At 43.0% G+C, this 15,100-nt stretch overlaps 1 protein-coding gene across 2 annotated transcripts in view; it reads left to right on the top strand.

The window, feature by feature from the left end:
• LOC126470307 (ATP-binding cassette sub-family C member 4-like) overlaps positions 1-15,100 on the top strand; it is a 264,208-nt gene that overhangs the window by 123,685 nt on the left and 125,423 nt on the right. For both annotated transcript variants that reach the window (XM_050098079.1, XM_050098078.1), the window contains exon 7: positions 4,879-5,017. In XM_050098079.1, the coding sequence (XP_049954036.1) occupies positions 4,879-5,017 (139 nt within the window). The remainder of the gene's footprint in view (positions 1-4,878; positions 5,018-15,100) is intronic.

Here is a 15,100-nt window from a genome sequence, read left to right as displayed (position 1 = left end):
TTTATAAAGTATACAGCCCGAACATTAGAGTCACACTCGCTCCGTCTCCGGCCACACTGCCGGCGGCAAGTCACTTCCCCATAGCTAACCGAGCTACCCTATTTCCGCGTTCGCCTCAGCATACGCGCCCTCTTCCGGCCAGGCGTTCTCTAGTCTCCTACCAATGGGCCAGAGACAACACGAGCAGATACAATCGATAATACAGCGCAAAGGATCTCGCGCACGCATGGCACACTGACTTCAAGAACATCAGTGCATTTTCGGGAGGAATCTAAGAAAACGCGAGGCATTACTGATCCTGTTACTTATCTTAGAACATGAGTTCACGGAAGGCAAACCTATGTTTATAGCATTTGTATATTTGGGAAAATCTTTTGATATTGTTGAGTGTGACACTGTCAAAGTAGGAGGGTTGAAATACAAGGAGCGAATTACCATCAGTAACTTCCAAGAGCGGCATATTACGCTGCTGCCAGCCCCCCCCCCCCTCCCCCCTAAAGAAAAAAAACAGTAACTTGCACAGAAACTGGACAGCCGTTATAGGAGTCGAACGACATGAAAGAGGGACAGTTGTCGCAAAGAGAGTGCTACAGGACTGTAGCCTATCCTCGATGCTATTCAACATGTACTTTGAGCAAGTAGTGAAGGAAATATATCTTGATGTTACATGCAGTTACATTTGTGGAATGTGTAACTGCTATGGAAAACTCAGTACTAATGTAGTCATGATCAGTGTAACGTATTTTTGACGTACTAAACCAGACAGACTCTGATACACCAATGTTCTCTATGTTACTGTATTTTAGAAAAGTGTTTGACATAATCTCTTTCTACAGACTATTAACAAACCTACCATTGCATGGTATAACTTCTCAGATAAGATTGGCAGTCAGAACAAGGAGCATTATTCCCGGATGATGAGTGTCAATTTGAAAGTAGCTGACATCAGAGGAGTACAGTAGTAGCTCTCATATTAAGTGTTCAGAGTTGTCAATGTTTATCATAACATATGAGAAGTATAGTTCCTTAGATCTTTACTTTGGTACCCAAAAAATTATTGATACACTTCATCAAGGAAAATTAAACGCATAGTATGCGTTATACAGCACATGGATGGAATTTTAACAATGAGTAAATCCAGAGAAGCATGTGACCACGGACTGAGCGTGACATCGGATAGAGGAAGGTGAAGCATTTGTAAAATTCGGTCAAAATGAAGATACAGTAAATGGAATATACGAGGGACGTCCAATAAGTAATGCAACACATTTTTTTTTCTCGGTCAATTTCGATTGAAAAACTGTGGAATTTGCTTTGGGACATAGTGGAATATTTCTGCTTCAGCCCCTATAGATCCAAGAACTTCCGGTATGTGGTGGTGCTATACGTAGCATTCAAAATAGCGTCTATAATAATGATGCGTTCCAAGCAGAGAGCTGTTACTGAAGTCCTTTTGGCGGAAAACCAGAGCTTCGTAGATATTCATAAGCGCTTGCAGAATGTCAGCGGAGACCCGACAGTGAACAAAAGTACGCTGAGTCGTTGGGCGAGGTGTCTGTCATCATCGCAACAAGGTCGCGCAAACCTGTCCGATGTTTCGCGTGCCGATTGGCCGCACACTGCTGTGACTCCTGCAAGGTTGGAACGTGCTGACACTCTCATTCGACGTGATCGATGGATCACAAACACCTCGTTGCTCAACTGGACGTCTCTGTTGGTAGTGATGACACACTCGTCCACCAGATGGGGTACGCAGAAGTGTGTGTCCGCTTGGTACCTCGCCGCCAAACAGAAGACCATAAAGAGCAATGAAGGCCCATCTTCGCGGAATTGCTTGCGCGTTACCAGGCTGATAGTAACAACTTTCTTCGAACATCGTCACAGGCGATGAAACGTGGGTTCACCACTTCGAACCGGAAACCAAACATCAATCCATGGAGTGGCGCCAAATCATCTCTCCTTCGAAGAAAAAGTCGGAAGCTGCACCCTCATCATGTAAAGTCATGGCAACGGTCTTCTGGGACTCTGAAGGGTTATTCCGTTTGGTGTCCTCCCTCATGGTGCAACGATCAACTCTGAACTGTATTGTATTACCATCAGGAATTTGAAGAAACGACTTCAGCGAGTTTGTCGACACAAAAATGCAAAAGAACTTCTTCTTCTCCATGACAACGCAAGACCTCACACAAGTCTGCGCATCCAAGAGAAGCTGACAAAATTTCATTGGACTGTTCTTTCCCATCGACCCTACATTCCAGATCTCGCTCCTTTCGAGTCCCATCTGTTTGGCCCAATGAGGTATGCACTGCGCGGGAAGCAGTACGACGTTGCCTCCGACTGGCCCTCCCAGTATTCCTGCTTTCAGAAAAAAGTGTTGCATTATTTATTGAACCCGCCGCGTACTTTCTGCGACCAAGGAAAAGGAAATTAAAATTCAGGGAGAAGAAATCAAACCTTCGAAGTTTGCCAACGACATCGTAATTCTGAGAGAGGTTCAAATGGTTCAAATGGCTCTGAGCACAATGGGACTTAACAGCTGTGGTCATCAGTCCCCTAGAACTTAGAATCACTTAAACCTAACTAACCTAAGGACATCACACACATCCATGCCCGAGGCAGGATGCGAACCTGCGACCGTAGCAGTCGTGCGGTTCCGGACTGACCACCGCGGCCGGCTTTCTGAGAGAGGCAAAAGGCTTGGGAGATCAGCTGAACAAAATGAATAGTGACTTGAAACGAGTTTATAAGGTTGCTAAGGGACGAAGACAGTCAATGAATTCTGAATATTCACAATTAACAGAGAGAAACTAGCAGATTTCACTGCCGGTCTTAAGTTTACAAACAGCTTAATTGGAGACAGCTACCTAGTAGCGTGTAACACGTCCATTGATCTGAAAATGGCGGCAGTGCATCGTAGCATGTACTCCAAGAGACCTATGGCGTTGGGAAACCGTGCTGATACATGAGTGCTTAACTCACGTTGACTGGTTGGAATTGGACATCTCGCTCGAAGGCGTTCTATATGTGCACAACAGCATTGTGGCCAGGCGTCCAGGAGCTGAGTAACAGATATACTGTGTCCGTGGAGCGTTCCTCACGCCATTCTGACAGAACTCTGGAGCTATGATCTATTGCTTTGTCATTGTGAAGCCTCAGCTCTCTTGTGGGCTACTGTGGGCGAACAAACAGATGTGCATAATCGTACGGTAGCTTTCCTTATAATTCTCCAATAGGTGAATATTATATGTCAGACGCCTCACAATAACCCATATAAACAGTACCCAAACGAACTACTACCCGCCAGGACGGTACCCTGATGGCAAGTGGCATATATCACCTTATAATGTCATCGATGTGTACCAGCATGCACCACGGCTCGCGAGTCAAGGCAACCGTTTTCCATTCTTCGAACGTACAGAATTCTCCGAAATCGGGTCCAGATATAGGTAGAGGGCAGCAAACAAAAGAATACCAACAGAACTACAGGAAGATCATGGGAGGAGTCAAAGGGCAAAACGGCCAGGAGAGCATTTCATCTGACGACTCAGTATATTAAGAGGTGCATTAACGAAATATTGTGCCAATGATACACTAACATTCAGCTGAGTTCCCATGAAACCTGCAGTCAGACGTATTTTTTTTTCTTCGGAAAGACAGATTTCAGCTCAAAAATTTTAATCTTTCAAGCACATAATCAGGACAAAGTGCTTATCACCTTCATAATTACCATTATGTCAGTCTCCCAACCACAGGACTGATCACAACAAAAGATACGTAATAGCCTTGTTAATATGTTCAACGCCCATAAGCGATATAGAAAACCCATTTTTTCGATTTACTCTTCGTAAAATGGTAAAAATTGTTGATTTAAGCATCTTTCACGTACGAGCAATTTACAACGTTCCGGAAGCTGCTGATGCGAAAAGTAAGTTAGTCGAACAGTATTGTGGAACAGTTATTATGACACTGGATTCCTGACGGAGATCTTGATGGAGGTACTTTGGGTCGTACCCAAATAGTTTTGAGCTGAATGCTTGAACTGGTCTTATGGGCTCTTTCTTCCTCATCTGGCTAAATCCTACCATGTGCTACATTTCCAGTTACCACGACGTAGACAGGGCATTAAACTCTAATCGTCTTCCCTTCCTCCTAATCGCAGGTCCAATGACTACCGTCCTTAGTATCTGTGGAAAGCGAGCTAATGACAGTGCAGTCGCTCGTTGACAAGAAACCTCAACCAAGAACGCAAAAGGCATATATTTGCCCGCTCTGTAAAGTGGAATAGGCAGCAACTTGTATCGAAATAGAGGGTGAAGTAAGTGCTGGTAAGTGTGGAGAACACCACACCTTAATGTTAAAACAATACGTAGACGACGCCTTTAGAGAAACCAACAAAGAAAAGTAAAACTGAACTTTAAACGATAGTTAGTTTTCAGCAGCACGATACTTTACTGAGTACAGATCTCTGATGTGTATACTGTCTCACCCAGCCTGTTATAAGCTGACATATGATCTGAGGCATTGTGTAACTTCGGTTTTCTTTCATATCCGAAAAAATTTCCATACATAAAAGTCACGCTAACGCCAGAGAAGGAAAACCTAGGATCAAACAAGCAAGGCACCCAACAATTTTCTATTTTTAATTTGACGTTCCCGAAGTCACTAAGCCATGCAATAGACGGTTAACGAACAATAAATAAGTCAAAATTAGTACCACAGCTTCACACAATCCGGAAACAGGTAAAGTAGCTGAAAATGCTTTTAAATACATATTTTCCTGACTGTTACGAAAGGAAAATTATTTGGAAATTAAGTGGGAAGTCGCAACGCAGTTGCCACATACAATGAATAGCTAATCATGCGGTATTTTTATTCCAGGAAGGAGATAAGCAAAATCGTCCAGTCTGCATATTTGAGAGCCTTTATAATATCTTCGATCGTTTTCATCGAGAGAATATCCACGTTTGTGACCCTGTTTTCTTACTGGATGTTTGGAAATGTGATTAAGCCGAACAAGGTAAAGTATGACTTCTTTGATACTACAGTCATATTCATTTAACTTATCTTAACTTCGTGTGAACGCATACCCAGAATCTGTGGGGGGGACTTTTATTAATTTTGTGGAAATGGGGCAGGAAGTGATTCATAGTTTCTTACAAAATAAAACTGAAAACTATTTTGAAAACAATGTTTGTTTATTAATCGACAGACATTAATATTCCCAACTAAGAGTGCACATATCAATTTTTTGTTTAGTTACATGAAAATACTTTCTATAATTACATTATAGTAGTTTTTGAAATTGTCTGGTAAAACGAGAAAAATCATCGTGAACTGAAGTGTGAAGCGACTGAAACGTTTAGAAACTACAGCCATCTGGAGTTCCCAGTTAAAACAAATTTAACAGCGAAGAGCAAAATGGCCCTCGGTGCTCTTACTGCTAATCAGTATCCATTATATATTTTCAATTTCATCAAACTGGTAATTAATTTATACGTCTGTTCTCACTCAATTTCTGATAAAATTAACAGACTGAAATAAAGCAAAACAAAGACGTTAGTTCAGTAATTGTAACGTCCCCAGGTCTGATTGACAGTCGTTCCCTGATGATTAAATTGTTATGGATCAACGTGCTGGCGGTAAGGCTTTTACTGAGGGTCACGGCTACTGAAGCGAACGGAGACGCCGTAGCTCTGCAATATTATGATGAAGTAGTGATATTGTCATTGGGGGAAAACAGCGTGCAAAGTCCAACCGAAAGTAAAGGCGCAAAGTAACAGAAGCAGTAATAGAAATGACTTCAACACTGCCAAATAGATAAAAGCGCGTTATGATGAAAAGCAACGAAATTGCCCGTCAGATGGACTGACGAATCCTACGGATAGTAGTTGCAGAGTTCCGTTACTGACGAGACAAGAAAACATAAGGGTGCTCTCAACTACACTGCGTTTGCAGTTGGCACATAACTCTCTGACGATCTGTCTATGGAAGGGATGTTACTCCCTAAATACGACAGATATAAGAAGTGATACGAAATGCTAAATCACAGAATCGGGTAACCAATACAAAGAATACTTCAAAAATACGATCCCCGTAACAAAACTGACGTAATGTTTCCGTGAGGGTCTAATACACTGAAGAGCCAAAGGAACTGGGACACCTGCCTAATATCGCGCAGGGTCCCCGCCAGCGCGCAGAAATGCCGCAACATGACGTGGATGGACTCGTCTAATGTCTGAAGTAGTGCTGGAGGGAACTGACACCATGAATACTGCATAACTGTCCATAAATCCGTAAGAGCACGTTACAAGACATTCCAGACACGCTCAATAATATTCATGTCTGGAAAGTTTGGTGGCCAGCGGAAGTTTTTAAACTCAGAAGAGTGTTCCTGGAGCCACTCTGTAGCAGTTCGCGACATGTAGGCTGTCGCATTGTCCTGCTGGAATTGCCCAAGTCCGTCGAAATGCAAAATGAACATGAATGGATACAGGTGGTCAGACATGATGCTTACGTAAGTCGTATCTAGACGTATCAGGGCTCCCGTGTAACTCCAACCGCACACATCCCACACCATTACAGAGCCTCCGCCAGCTTGAACATTCCCCTGCTGACATGCAGGGTCCATGGATTGATGAGGTTGTCTCCATACCCGTACACGTCCATCCGCTCGATACAATTTGGAATGAGACTCGTCCGATCACAGGCAACGTGTTTCCAGTCATCAACAGTCCAGTCTCGGTGTTGACGGGCCCAGGCGAGGCGTAAAGCTTTGCGTCGTGCAGTCATCAAGGGTACAAGAGTGGAATCTTCGGCTCCGAAAGCCCATATCGATGATGTTTCGTTGAATGGTTCGCACGCTGACATTTGTTGATGGCCCAGCATTGAAATCTGCAGCAATTTGCGGAAGGGTTGCACTTTTGTCACCTTGAACGATTCTCTTCAGTCGTCGTTGGTTCCGTTCTTGTAGGATCTTTTTCCGGCTCCAGCGATGTCAGAGATTTGATGTTTTACCGGATTCCTGATATTGACGGTACACTCGTGGAATGGTCGTACGGGAAAGTCCTAACTTCATCGCTACCTCGGAGATTCTGTGTCATATCGCTCGTGAACCGATTATAGCACCACGTTCAAAGTCACTTAAATCTTGATAACCTGCGATTTTAGCAGCAGTAACTAACAATTGCGCCAGACACGTGTCTTATATAGGCGTTGCCGACCGCAGCGCCGTATTCTGCCTGTTTATATATCTCTGTATTTGAATGCACATGCCTATACCAGTTTCTTTGGCGTTTTAGTGCATATTGACTTAGTGATTAGCGCGGAACATTCACCGTTTCCCTTTAATGTCGTGCTTCATCGGAGAACAGTTATCACTCTCACAACTAGAAGATGAAATGAAAAACTGTGATTTTCTAATTACAAACGTAGAAGTACTGCAAGCTGAAGTCTCATGTTTTAAGAGAGACTGCAAACGTACTTCGTGTTACGTCTTTACTATTTATAAGCATCAGCAATAAATAATATGACCTGCTTATGCATATTTCCTTGCTTTTAATGACAATGTGACTGATAAAACGTGATTTCTCTCAAGACCCCCACTCAAGTTGGCCTGTGCAGTCAACAACCACGGAGCAAACAATGAACATCGTACACTCTGTAAAACCTCACTGTCTAAGAGGATTATCTCCAGCTCGCTATCAATGGATTTTAGCAGCTGAGCTGGTGATTACCAATGTTTTTTTTTCCCTTTCTCAATTCACCCTTCTCTCATATCGACAACAGCGTTTGCCCTGACGTAAAACTGAATAAATTTGTACGTCTGAGTACAAAACGCTGTCCCTTCTAACATAACAACCGTTTAGCTTTCGATGTTGAAGAAAACAATTAAGAACTTACTGCTCTGTCACTTTTATAAAGTCACACACATTTTGGCTATCTCTGGAGGTGGAATTGTAATCATTGCCTCTGTTTATTCCTCGAAAACAATTTTCTGCTTTGTAAGCTTCCCTAAACGAGACTGCTCAGGCCGATCCTTGTTAGTTTAATGGGCATTTTTCTACGTCGATTCGCATATCTGTGCTGTTGTTAGACTGAGTGCTGAGGCTTCACCAATTTTCGTACGTACATCATAACAGAAGTCAGTTTAAGCTCGCATGTTATCTTCAGGAATATTAATTATATTGCTTGAGTTTTAGCTGTTCTTATCTTCTACAATTTTTGCCGTTGATAAATAGTAGCCTAATGTATCTTCAGTTGCGTAGACATTGGTGCTAAATTGAGCTGCTAATACAAGACAAAAAGTAACTGCCTAGGACTTCATTATGTTCCTAACCTTTATTTTACAACACTACTAATTCTTTCTTAGTTCAGTTGTATAAAAACTCCTCACTTTCAATTTTTCGATTAATCCGACTGTCCTACGTCGTTATTTTATATTCTCTTTTGACATTAGGATTACTAGAAAATTTCCAGATACGGAGCTCTTTCCAGATTAACGCAGCGAAATACTGACTGGAGACCTAGTCGAACAAATTCCGAAACTCCGCCCTGGGCCTGAAAATTCGCTAAGAACATGTAATGGTACTTTACGGAAATATAGTTATCGTAAAGCCGCATTACATAATAACACAACACCGTTTTCGTCACGCAGAAAACCATCCGGCTGGATGTGGATAGCTTTCTTCAAGAAAAGCAGTAAAGGAAAAGGAAAAATGATTATGTGTTTTCCGATATACATCTTCTCTTCACATCGTTTTACCAGCTTGTATTGCGACCCTGAATGTGAACTGAATAAGGAAGGTTCTGTAAGTTGTCCCGTCGACAATGAGAACATTACAAGTGGAGCACAAACTCAGACCTACGGCCGCAGGTTCGAATCCTGCCTCGGGCATGGATGTGTGTGATGTCCTTAGGCTAGTTAGGTTTAAGTAGTTCTGAGTTCAAGGGGACTGATGACCTCAGATGTTAAATCCCTTAGTGCTCAGAGCCATTTGAACCATTTTGAACAAACTCAGACCACGTTGAGGGAGTGGATCTAACCGAGACCTGTTGAAGAAACCATCTCAATGTTCTTCTGAAGCTGTTTACGACATCCCTAGAATAATCTCATTCAGGATGGTCTGAGTGGGATTAGAAAACTGCTCCCCGCTCAGCTACGGTGGACATTGCACTTTCTGAGTTCTAGTACCATCGCGGTAGTTTAGCATCGATTCAGCCTTATGATCTTAACCATAAGCACATTACTGGTCCATCATTTGTTAGTCGTATCAAGGTCGTCCGAAGTGGATGACAGTAAGTTTTATGACACTGTTTCGTACAACCTTATCGAGGTAGGTGGCGCAGTGGTTAACACACTGGCCTCTTCTCGTGGACGAACGGCGTTCAGCTCCTCTTCCTGTCACTGCGGGTTGGGTTTTTCGCGGTATTTCCTCAATCACTTCACGTGACTGGGAATATGGTTCCTTCAGAACGCAGTGGAATGTTTTCTGCCCCATTATGGATCAATGTGTATTTGCACTTGTGTCTAATGGTAGCTTTATGAACGCTATGAAGAGTAGTGACAACACAAATAAGACTAAACTGTTAGTGAAACAACTATTAAAGGCGCAATATATAAATATAATTGTTTCTCACAGTAGCATATTAGGATGAATACTGTACCTTATACAGGGTGTTACAAAAAGGTACGGCCAAACTTACAGGAAACATTCCTCACACACAAAGAAAGAAAATATGTTATGTGGACATGTGTCCGGAAACACTTACTTTCCATGTTAGAGCTCATTTTATTACTTCTCTTCAAATCACATTAATCATGGAATGGAAACACCCAGCAACAGAACGTACCAGCGTGACTTGAAACACTTTGTTACAGGAAATGTTCAAAATGTCCTCCGTTAGCGAGGATACATGCATCCACCCTCCGTCGCATGGAATCCTTGATGCGCTGATGCAGCCCTGGAGAATGGCGGATTGCATCACAGCCATCCACAATACGAGCACGAAGAGTCTCTACATTTGGTACCGGGGTTGGGTTGACAAGAGCTTTCAAATGCCCCCATAAACGAAAGTCAAGAGGGTTGAGGTCAGGAGAGCGTGGAGGACATGGAATTGGTCCGCCTCTACCAATCCATCGGTCACCGAATCTGTTGTTGAGAAGCGTACGAACACTTCGACTGAAATGTGCAGGAGCTCCATCGTGCATGAACCACATGTTGTGTCGTACTTGTAAAGGCACATGTTCTAGCAGCACAGGTAGAGTATCCTGTATGAAATCATGATAACGTGCGCCATTGAGCGTAGGTGGAAGAACATGGGGCCCAATTACGACATCACCAACAATGCCTGCCCAAACGTTTACAGAAAATCTGTGTTGATGACGTGATTGCACAATTGCGTGCGGATTCTAGTCAGCCCACACATGTTGATTGTGAAAATTTACAATTTGATCACGTTGGAATTAAGCCTCATCCGTAAAGAGAACATTTGCACTGAAATGAAGATTGACACATTGTTGGATGAACCATTCGCAGAAGTGTACCTGTGGAGGCCAATCAGCTGCTGATAGTGCCTGCATGGTACGGAAACAACTTGTTCTCCCGTAGCACTCTCCATACAGTGACGTGGTCAACGTTACCTTGTTTAGTAGCAACTTCTCTAACGCTGACATTAGGGTTATCGTCAACTGCACGAAGAATTCCCTCGTCCATTGCACGTGTCCTCGTCGTTCTAGGTCTTCCCCAGTCGCGAGTCATAGGCTGGAATGTTCCGTGCTCCCTAAGACGCCGATCAATTGCTTCGAACGTCTTCCTGTCGGGACACCTTCGTTCTGGAAATCTGTCTCGATACAAACGTACCGCGCCACCGCTATTGCCCCGTGCTAATCCATACATCAAATGGGCATCTGCCATCCCCGCATTTGTAAACATTGCACTGACTGCAAAACCAAGTTCGTGATGAACACTAACCTGTTGATGCTACGTACTGATGTGCTTGATGCTAGCTAGTACTGTAGAGCAATGAGTCGCATGTCAACACAAGCACCGAAGTTAACATTACCTTCCTTCAATTGCGCCAACTGGTGGTGAATCGAGGAAGTACGGTACATACTGACGAAACTAAAAAGCGCTCTAACATGGAAATTAAGCGTTTCCGGACACATGTACACATAACATCTTTTCTTTATTTGTGTGTGAGGAATGTTTCCTGAAAGTTTGGGCGTACCTTTTTGTAACACCCTGTATACATCAGTGACTTCCCCAGTAGTATCAGTCATGGGGAAACAAATCTTTCCTGATGGCAGCAGCCTATTGTCACTGAGAAAACAAGAGAACTCCTTACAGCCAAAAAAGGAACACTCAGTTAAGTTTACGAGTGGTCAATATTTAATAAAGTGACATGTAACAGAAAAAAACAAATGCCATACATTTCAGTTTGAAGAGGAAAAGTAACACTATTAAATGAAATGTAGAAGGCATCACTATACACTATGTAACAAACACAAAAATTTCTGGAAAGATCTATTGACTCCCAGGTAAGTAGTGTGAACGCACGTAGCTACTTGTGAACAGAATGTCTTCAGTGTGTTATGGACTTACGATCAATGTGCAACAGCCATCTCCGTACTATTCAGATTATACACTCCATTCTTAGCAGCCGAATTCTTTTCTAGGAACAAATGTGCAAAATATGAACATTTTTCAAATCACAGAAAAGGGCCTTAAAAATAATAATTAAAAATAGCAATCTATTTCATTGTAAAAATTGTTCAAAACACTGTCGATTTTAATTATACCATGTGAGTATATTTATCTATCAGTTGTGCATATAAAAAATAAAATTGACAGTTACTTCGCAAACAGTTCTGTCTACAACCATGGAACAAGATCTAGAATAAACTTACTTCTACCAAGAAAGAATAAATATAAAACTCAAAAACAGCACTTCCAACCAAGGAATAAAACTGCACAATAAATTAACCAAGGCGATTAAAAAGATGACTAAAACAAACTTAGAAAAAAAGGCAGGTAAAAAAGCAAAAAGTTAAGCAATACAGTGGAGGATTACGTAGACAACACGGTGTAGGGGACTGGTATAAAATGTAACACAAGTAAATAACAACGACAATAATAATAATAATAGTGACAGTAATAATAAAACTCGAATTATTTCACATAACACTTTCAGACCGTTTTTTTTTTTTTTTTGCTCCTTTTTTTCTTTTATTATCTCTCTTGTTATAGAAAGATACTGATTCGGTTTTTCAGGCTAGCAGATGGGAAGTTATGGTAAACTAAATGGAAGCCAAACATCGTCTCTGTAGGAAACTTCCTGGCGGATTAAAACTGTGTGCCGGACCGAGACTCGAACTTAGTCTTCTGCAAGGTTCGCAGAAGAGCTTCTGTGAAGTTTGGGAGGTAGGAGACGAGGTACTGACAGAACTGAATCTGTGAGGAGGGCTCGTGAGCCGGGCTTGGGTAGCTCGGTTGGAAGAGCACTTGCCCGCGGAAGGCAACAGTCCTGAGTTCGAGTCTCGGGCCGGCACACAGTTTTAATCTGCCAGGAAATTTCATATCAGCGCACACTCCGCTGCAGAGTGAAAATCTCATTCTGGAATCGTCTCTGTAGTCCTGATGTCAGCAGTAGTGTGTATTGTTACGTTCTGAAATAGGGTTTGTGAAGCGTGAGCAGTGACTGGGAGTGAAAAATGAATCCTCAGTGTAGCACTAACACTTCATATTATTAAATAACTTCTTACAAAACAGTTTTATACACTAGGGATAAACCGAATAAGGTAGCACTGTTTCAAACAGACTAGCCTCGTATTCGGGGGTTTCCCCATCGAAAAGTGAACGGCAATTGTCTGCCAAGAGAGTGGTGCGCGGTAATCTATTGAAGTTAGGAAACTTAAGAGGATCAGATGAATTGTGGCACTGTTTAACTCGCAGGACTAGTATTCTGAAGAAACAAGGTTCAAATCTCTGCCAATTCATCCTCATTTAGATATTTCGAGTTCTCCTTATCACTCGATTCGTTTGTCGGACAGATTTCTTCTGGAAGATCACTGCCAAGTCCCCATCTACCCAAAACTGAGTTACGGTTCCGTCCATAATGATTTCGTCATTGACGAGTCATTAAATTCTAATAAAATCAGAAAATAAAAATTTACACTGTTTCTTTCAAGTACGCGTGTAGATCACCTCAAGTCATGTCGAAATGGAAACTAGTATGCCTGTAACTCATCAGCCTCAAGTAAGCGGAAAGGCAGAAACTCTTTTATAAATATTAGCCATTTTCCCGTTTATATTGCTGTTTCGGTGCATTCGTGGAGCACTGGAGCATGTAACGTGGAGTACAAAATTTAGGGTACCTCCGATTGAGCAGACTATTGAAATTTAGTTCGTGAGTGGTGTGTGAATCACGATTGAAAGAAACAGTATTTTTTATTTGAGGATTAACTTAGTGACAGCTCCAGGATCGTAGTTCGAAGAAATATAAAATTGTACAGGTTGACAGAATTCCACTTTCGGCATTTGCGAAAGACATTAGAGATGTTGTTGACGATTCCGTCGTAGTTTTGGATTCTAAATGGAAAAAGGAAAATACTTTTAATGATGAATCCCAAAATGCCAGTCTTAAATGCACAAGTTAAGTTGCATAAGGAAAATTACAATATTTCTCTTCTTGTTAGTGGGTGCAGTAGCACTAACTACGCACTTCAAAAAAAGAGTTCCCAGAACTCCTGAACACAGACGTTGACGATGGATATTGTATCACAGACACAGTCCCTTTAAGTTTTCAGAGATGTCGCCGGCCGAAGTGGCCGTGCGGTTAAAGGCGCTGCAGTCTGGAACCGCAAGACCGCTACGGTCGCAGGTTCGAATCCTGCCTCGGGCATGGATGTTTGTGATGTCCTTAGGTTAGTTAGGTTTAACTAGTTCTAAGTTCTAGGGGACTAATGACCTCAGCAGTTAAGTCCCATAGTGCTCAGAGCCATTTGAACCAGCCATTTCAGAGATGTCACTAAACCCGCCCAAAGATGTAAACAACCATGCATGAGCAGCGCCTATTAGACGGAAGGGGTCCGACAGCCGATCATTTCCAGTCATTCCACTAGGAAGCATGTACACGGCTCGTGTTGTCTATAGTTCAACCATACCTAGACGGCCAATACCGCGGTTCGATAGCGTCTGCATTGTTACTTTGTGCCAGGAAGGACTCTCAACAAGGGAAGTGTCCAAGCGTCTCGGAGTGAACCAAAGCGATGTTGCTCGGACATGGAGGAGATAAAGAGAGACAGGAACCGTAGATGACATGCCTCGCTCAGGCCGCCCAAGGGCCACTACTGCAGTGGATGACCGCTACCTACGAATTATGGCTCGGAGGAACCCTCACAGCAACGCCACCATGTTGAATAATGCTTTTCGTGCAGCCACAGGACGTCGTTTTACGACTCAAACTGTGAGCAGTAGGCTGTATGATGCGCAAATTCACTCCCGACATCCATGGCGAGATCCATCTTTGCAACCACGACACCACTGAGCGCAGAACAGATGGGCCCAACAACATGCCGAATGGACTGCTCAGGATTGGCATCACGTTCTCGTCGGCTGCGGAGGCCCATCGTTAGGAGTGTTTGCCACGGTGTGTGTTCAGACACACTTGTATTCAGCCCTGCAATAAAGTCTGATGTTAGTTTCATCCCACTTCGCCGCCTGTCCTGTTTTACCAGTTTGCCCAACCTACGACGTCCGACATCTGTAACGAGGGGCGGCCGCTCAACCCCACGACTTCTGGACATGGTTTCTCCTTGGTTTTGCCACTTATTGGATACACTCACCACAGCGGTCCTCGAACACACGACAATTCGTGCAGTTTCCTATATGCTCGTGGCGAGCCTCCAGGCCATCAGAATCTGCCCTCGGTCAAACCCAGATACATCACGCACCTTCCCCATTATACACACGGACAGCATGCTCACTGATACTACATGCACCTTGGGTGTGTCTGATTAGCAGTAATTCCTCTCCAGGCGACGCTGCTGTCGTCTAGTCGGGTTTATATCGATGGTAGGTCGGTGGTTTTAATGTTCTGGCTG

The sequence above is a fragment of the Schistocerca serialis genome, chromosome 3 (assembly GCF_023864345.2).
Source record: "Schistocerca serialis cubense isolate TAMUIC-IGC-003099 chromosome 3, iqSchSeri2.2, whole genome shotgun sequence".
In the NCBI taxonomy this organism is placed as follows: domain Eukaryota; kingdom Metazoa; phylum Arthropoda; class Insecta; order Orthoptera; family Acrididae; genus Schistocerca; species Schistocerca serialis.
This window is presented reverse-complemented; position numbering and strand designations above follow the sequence as displayed.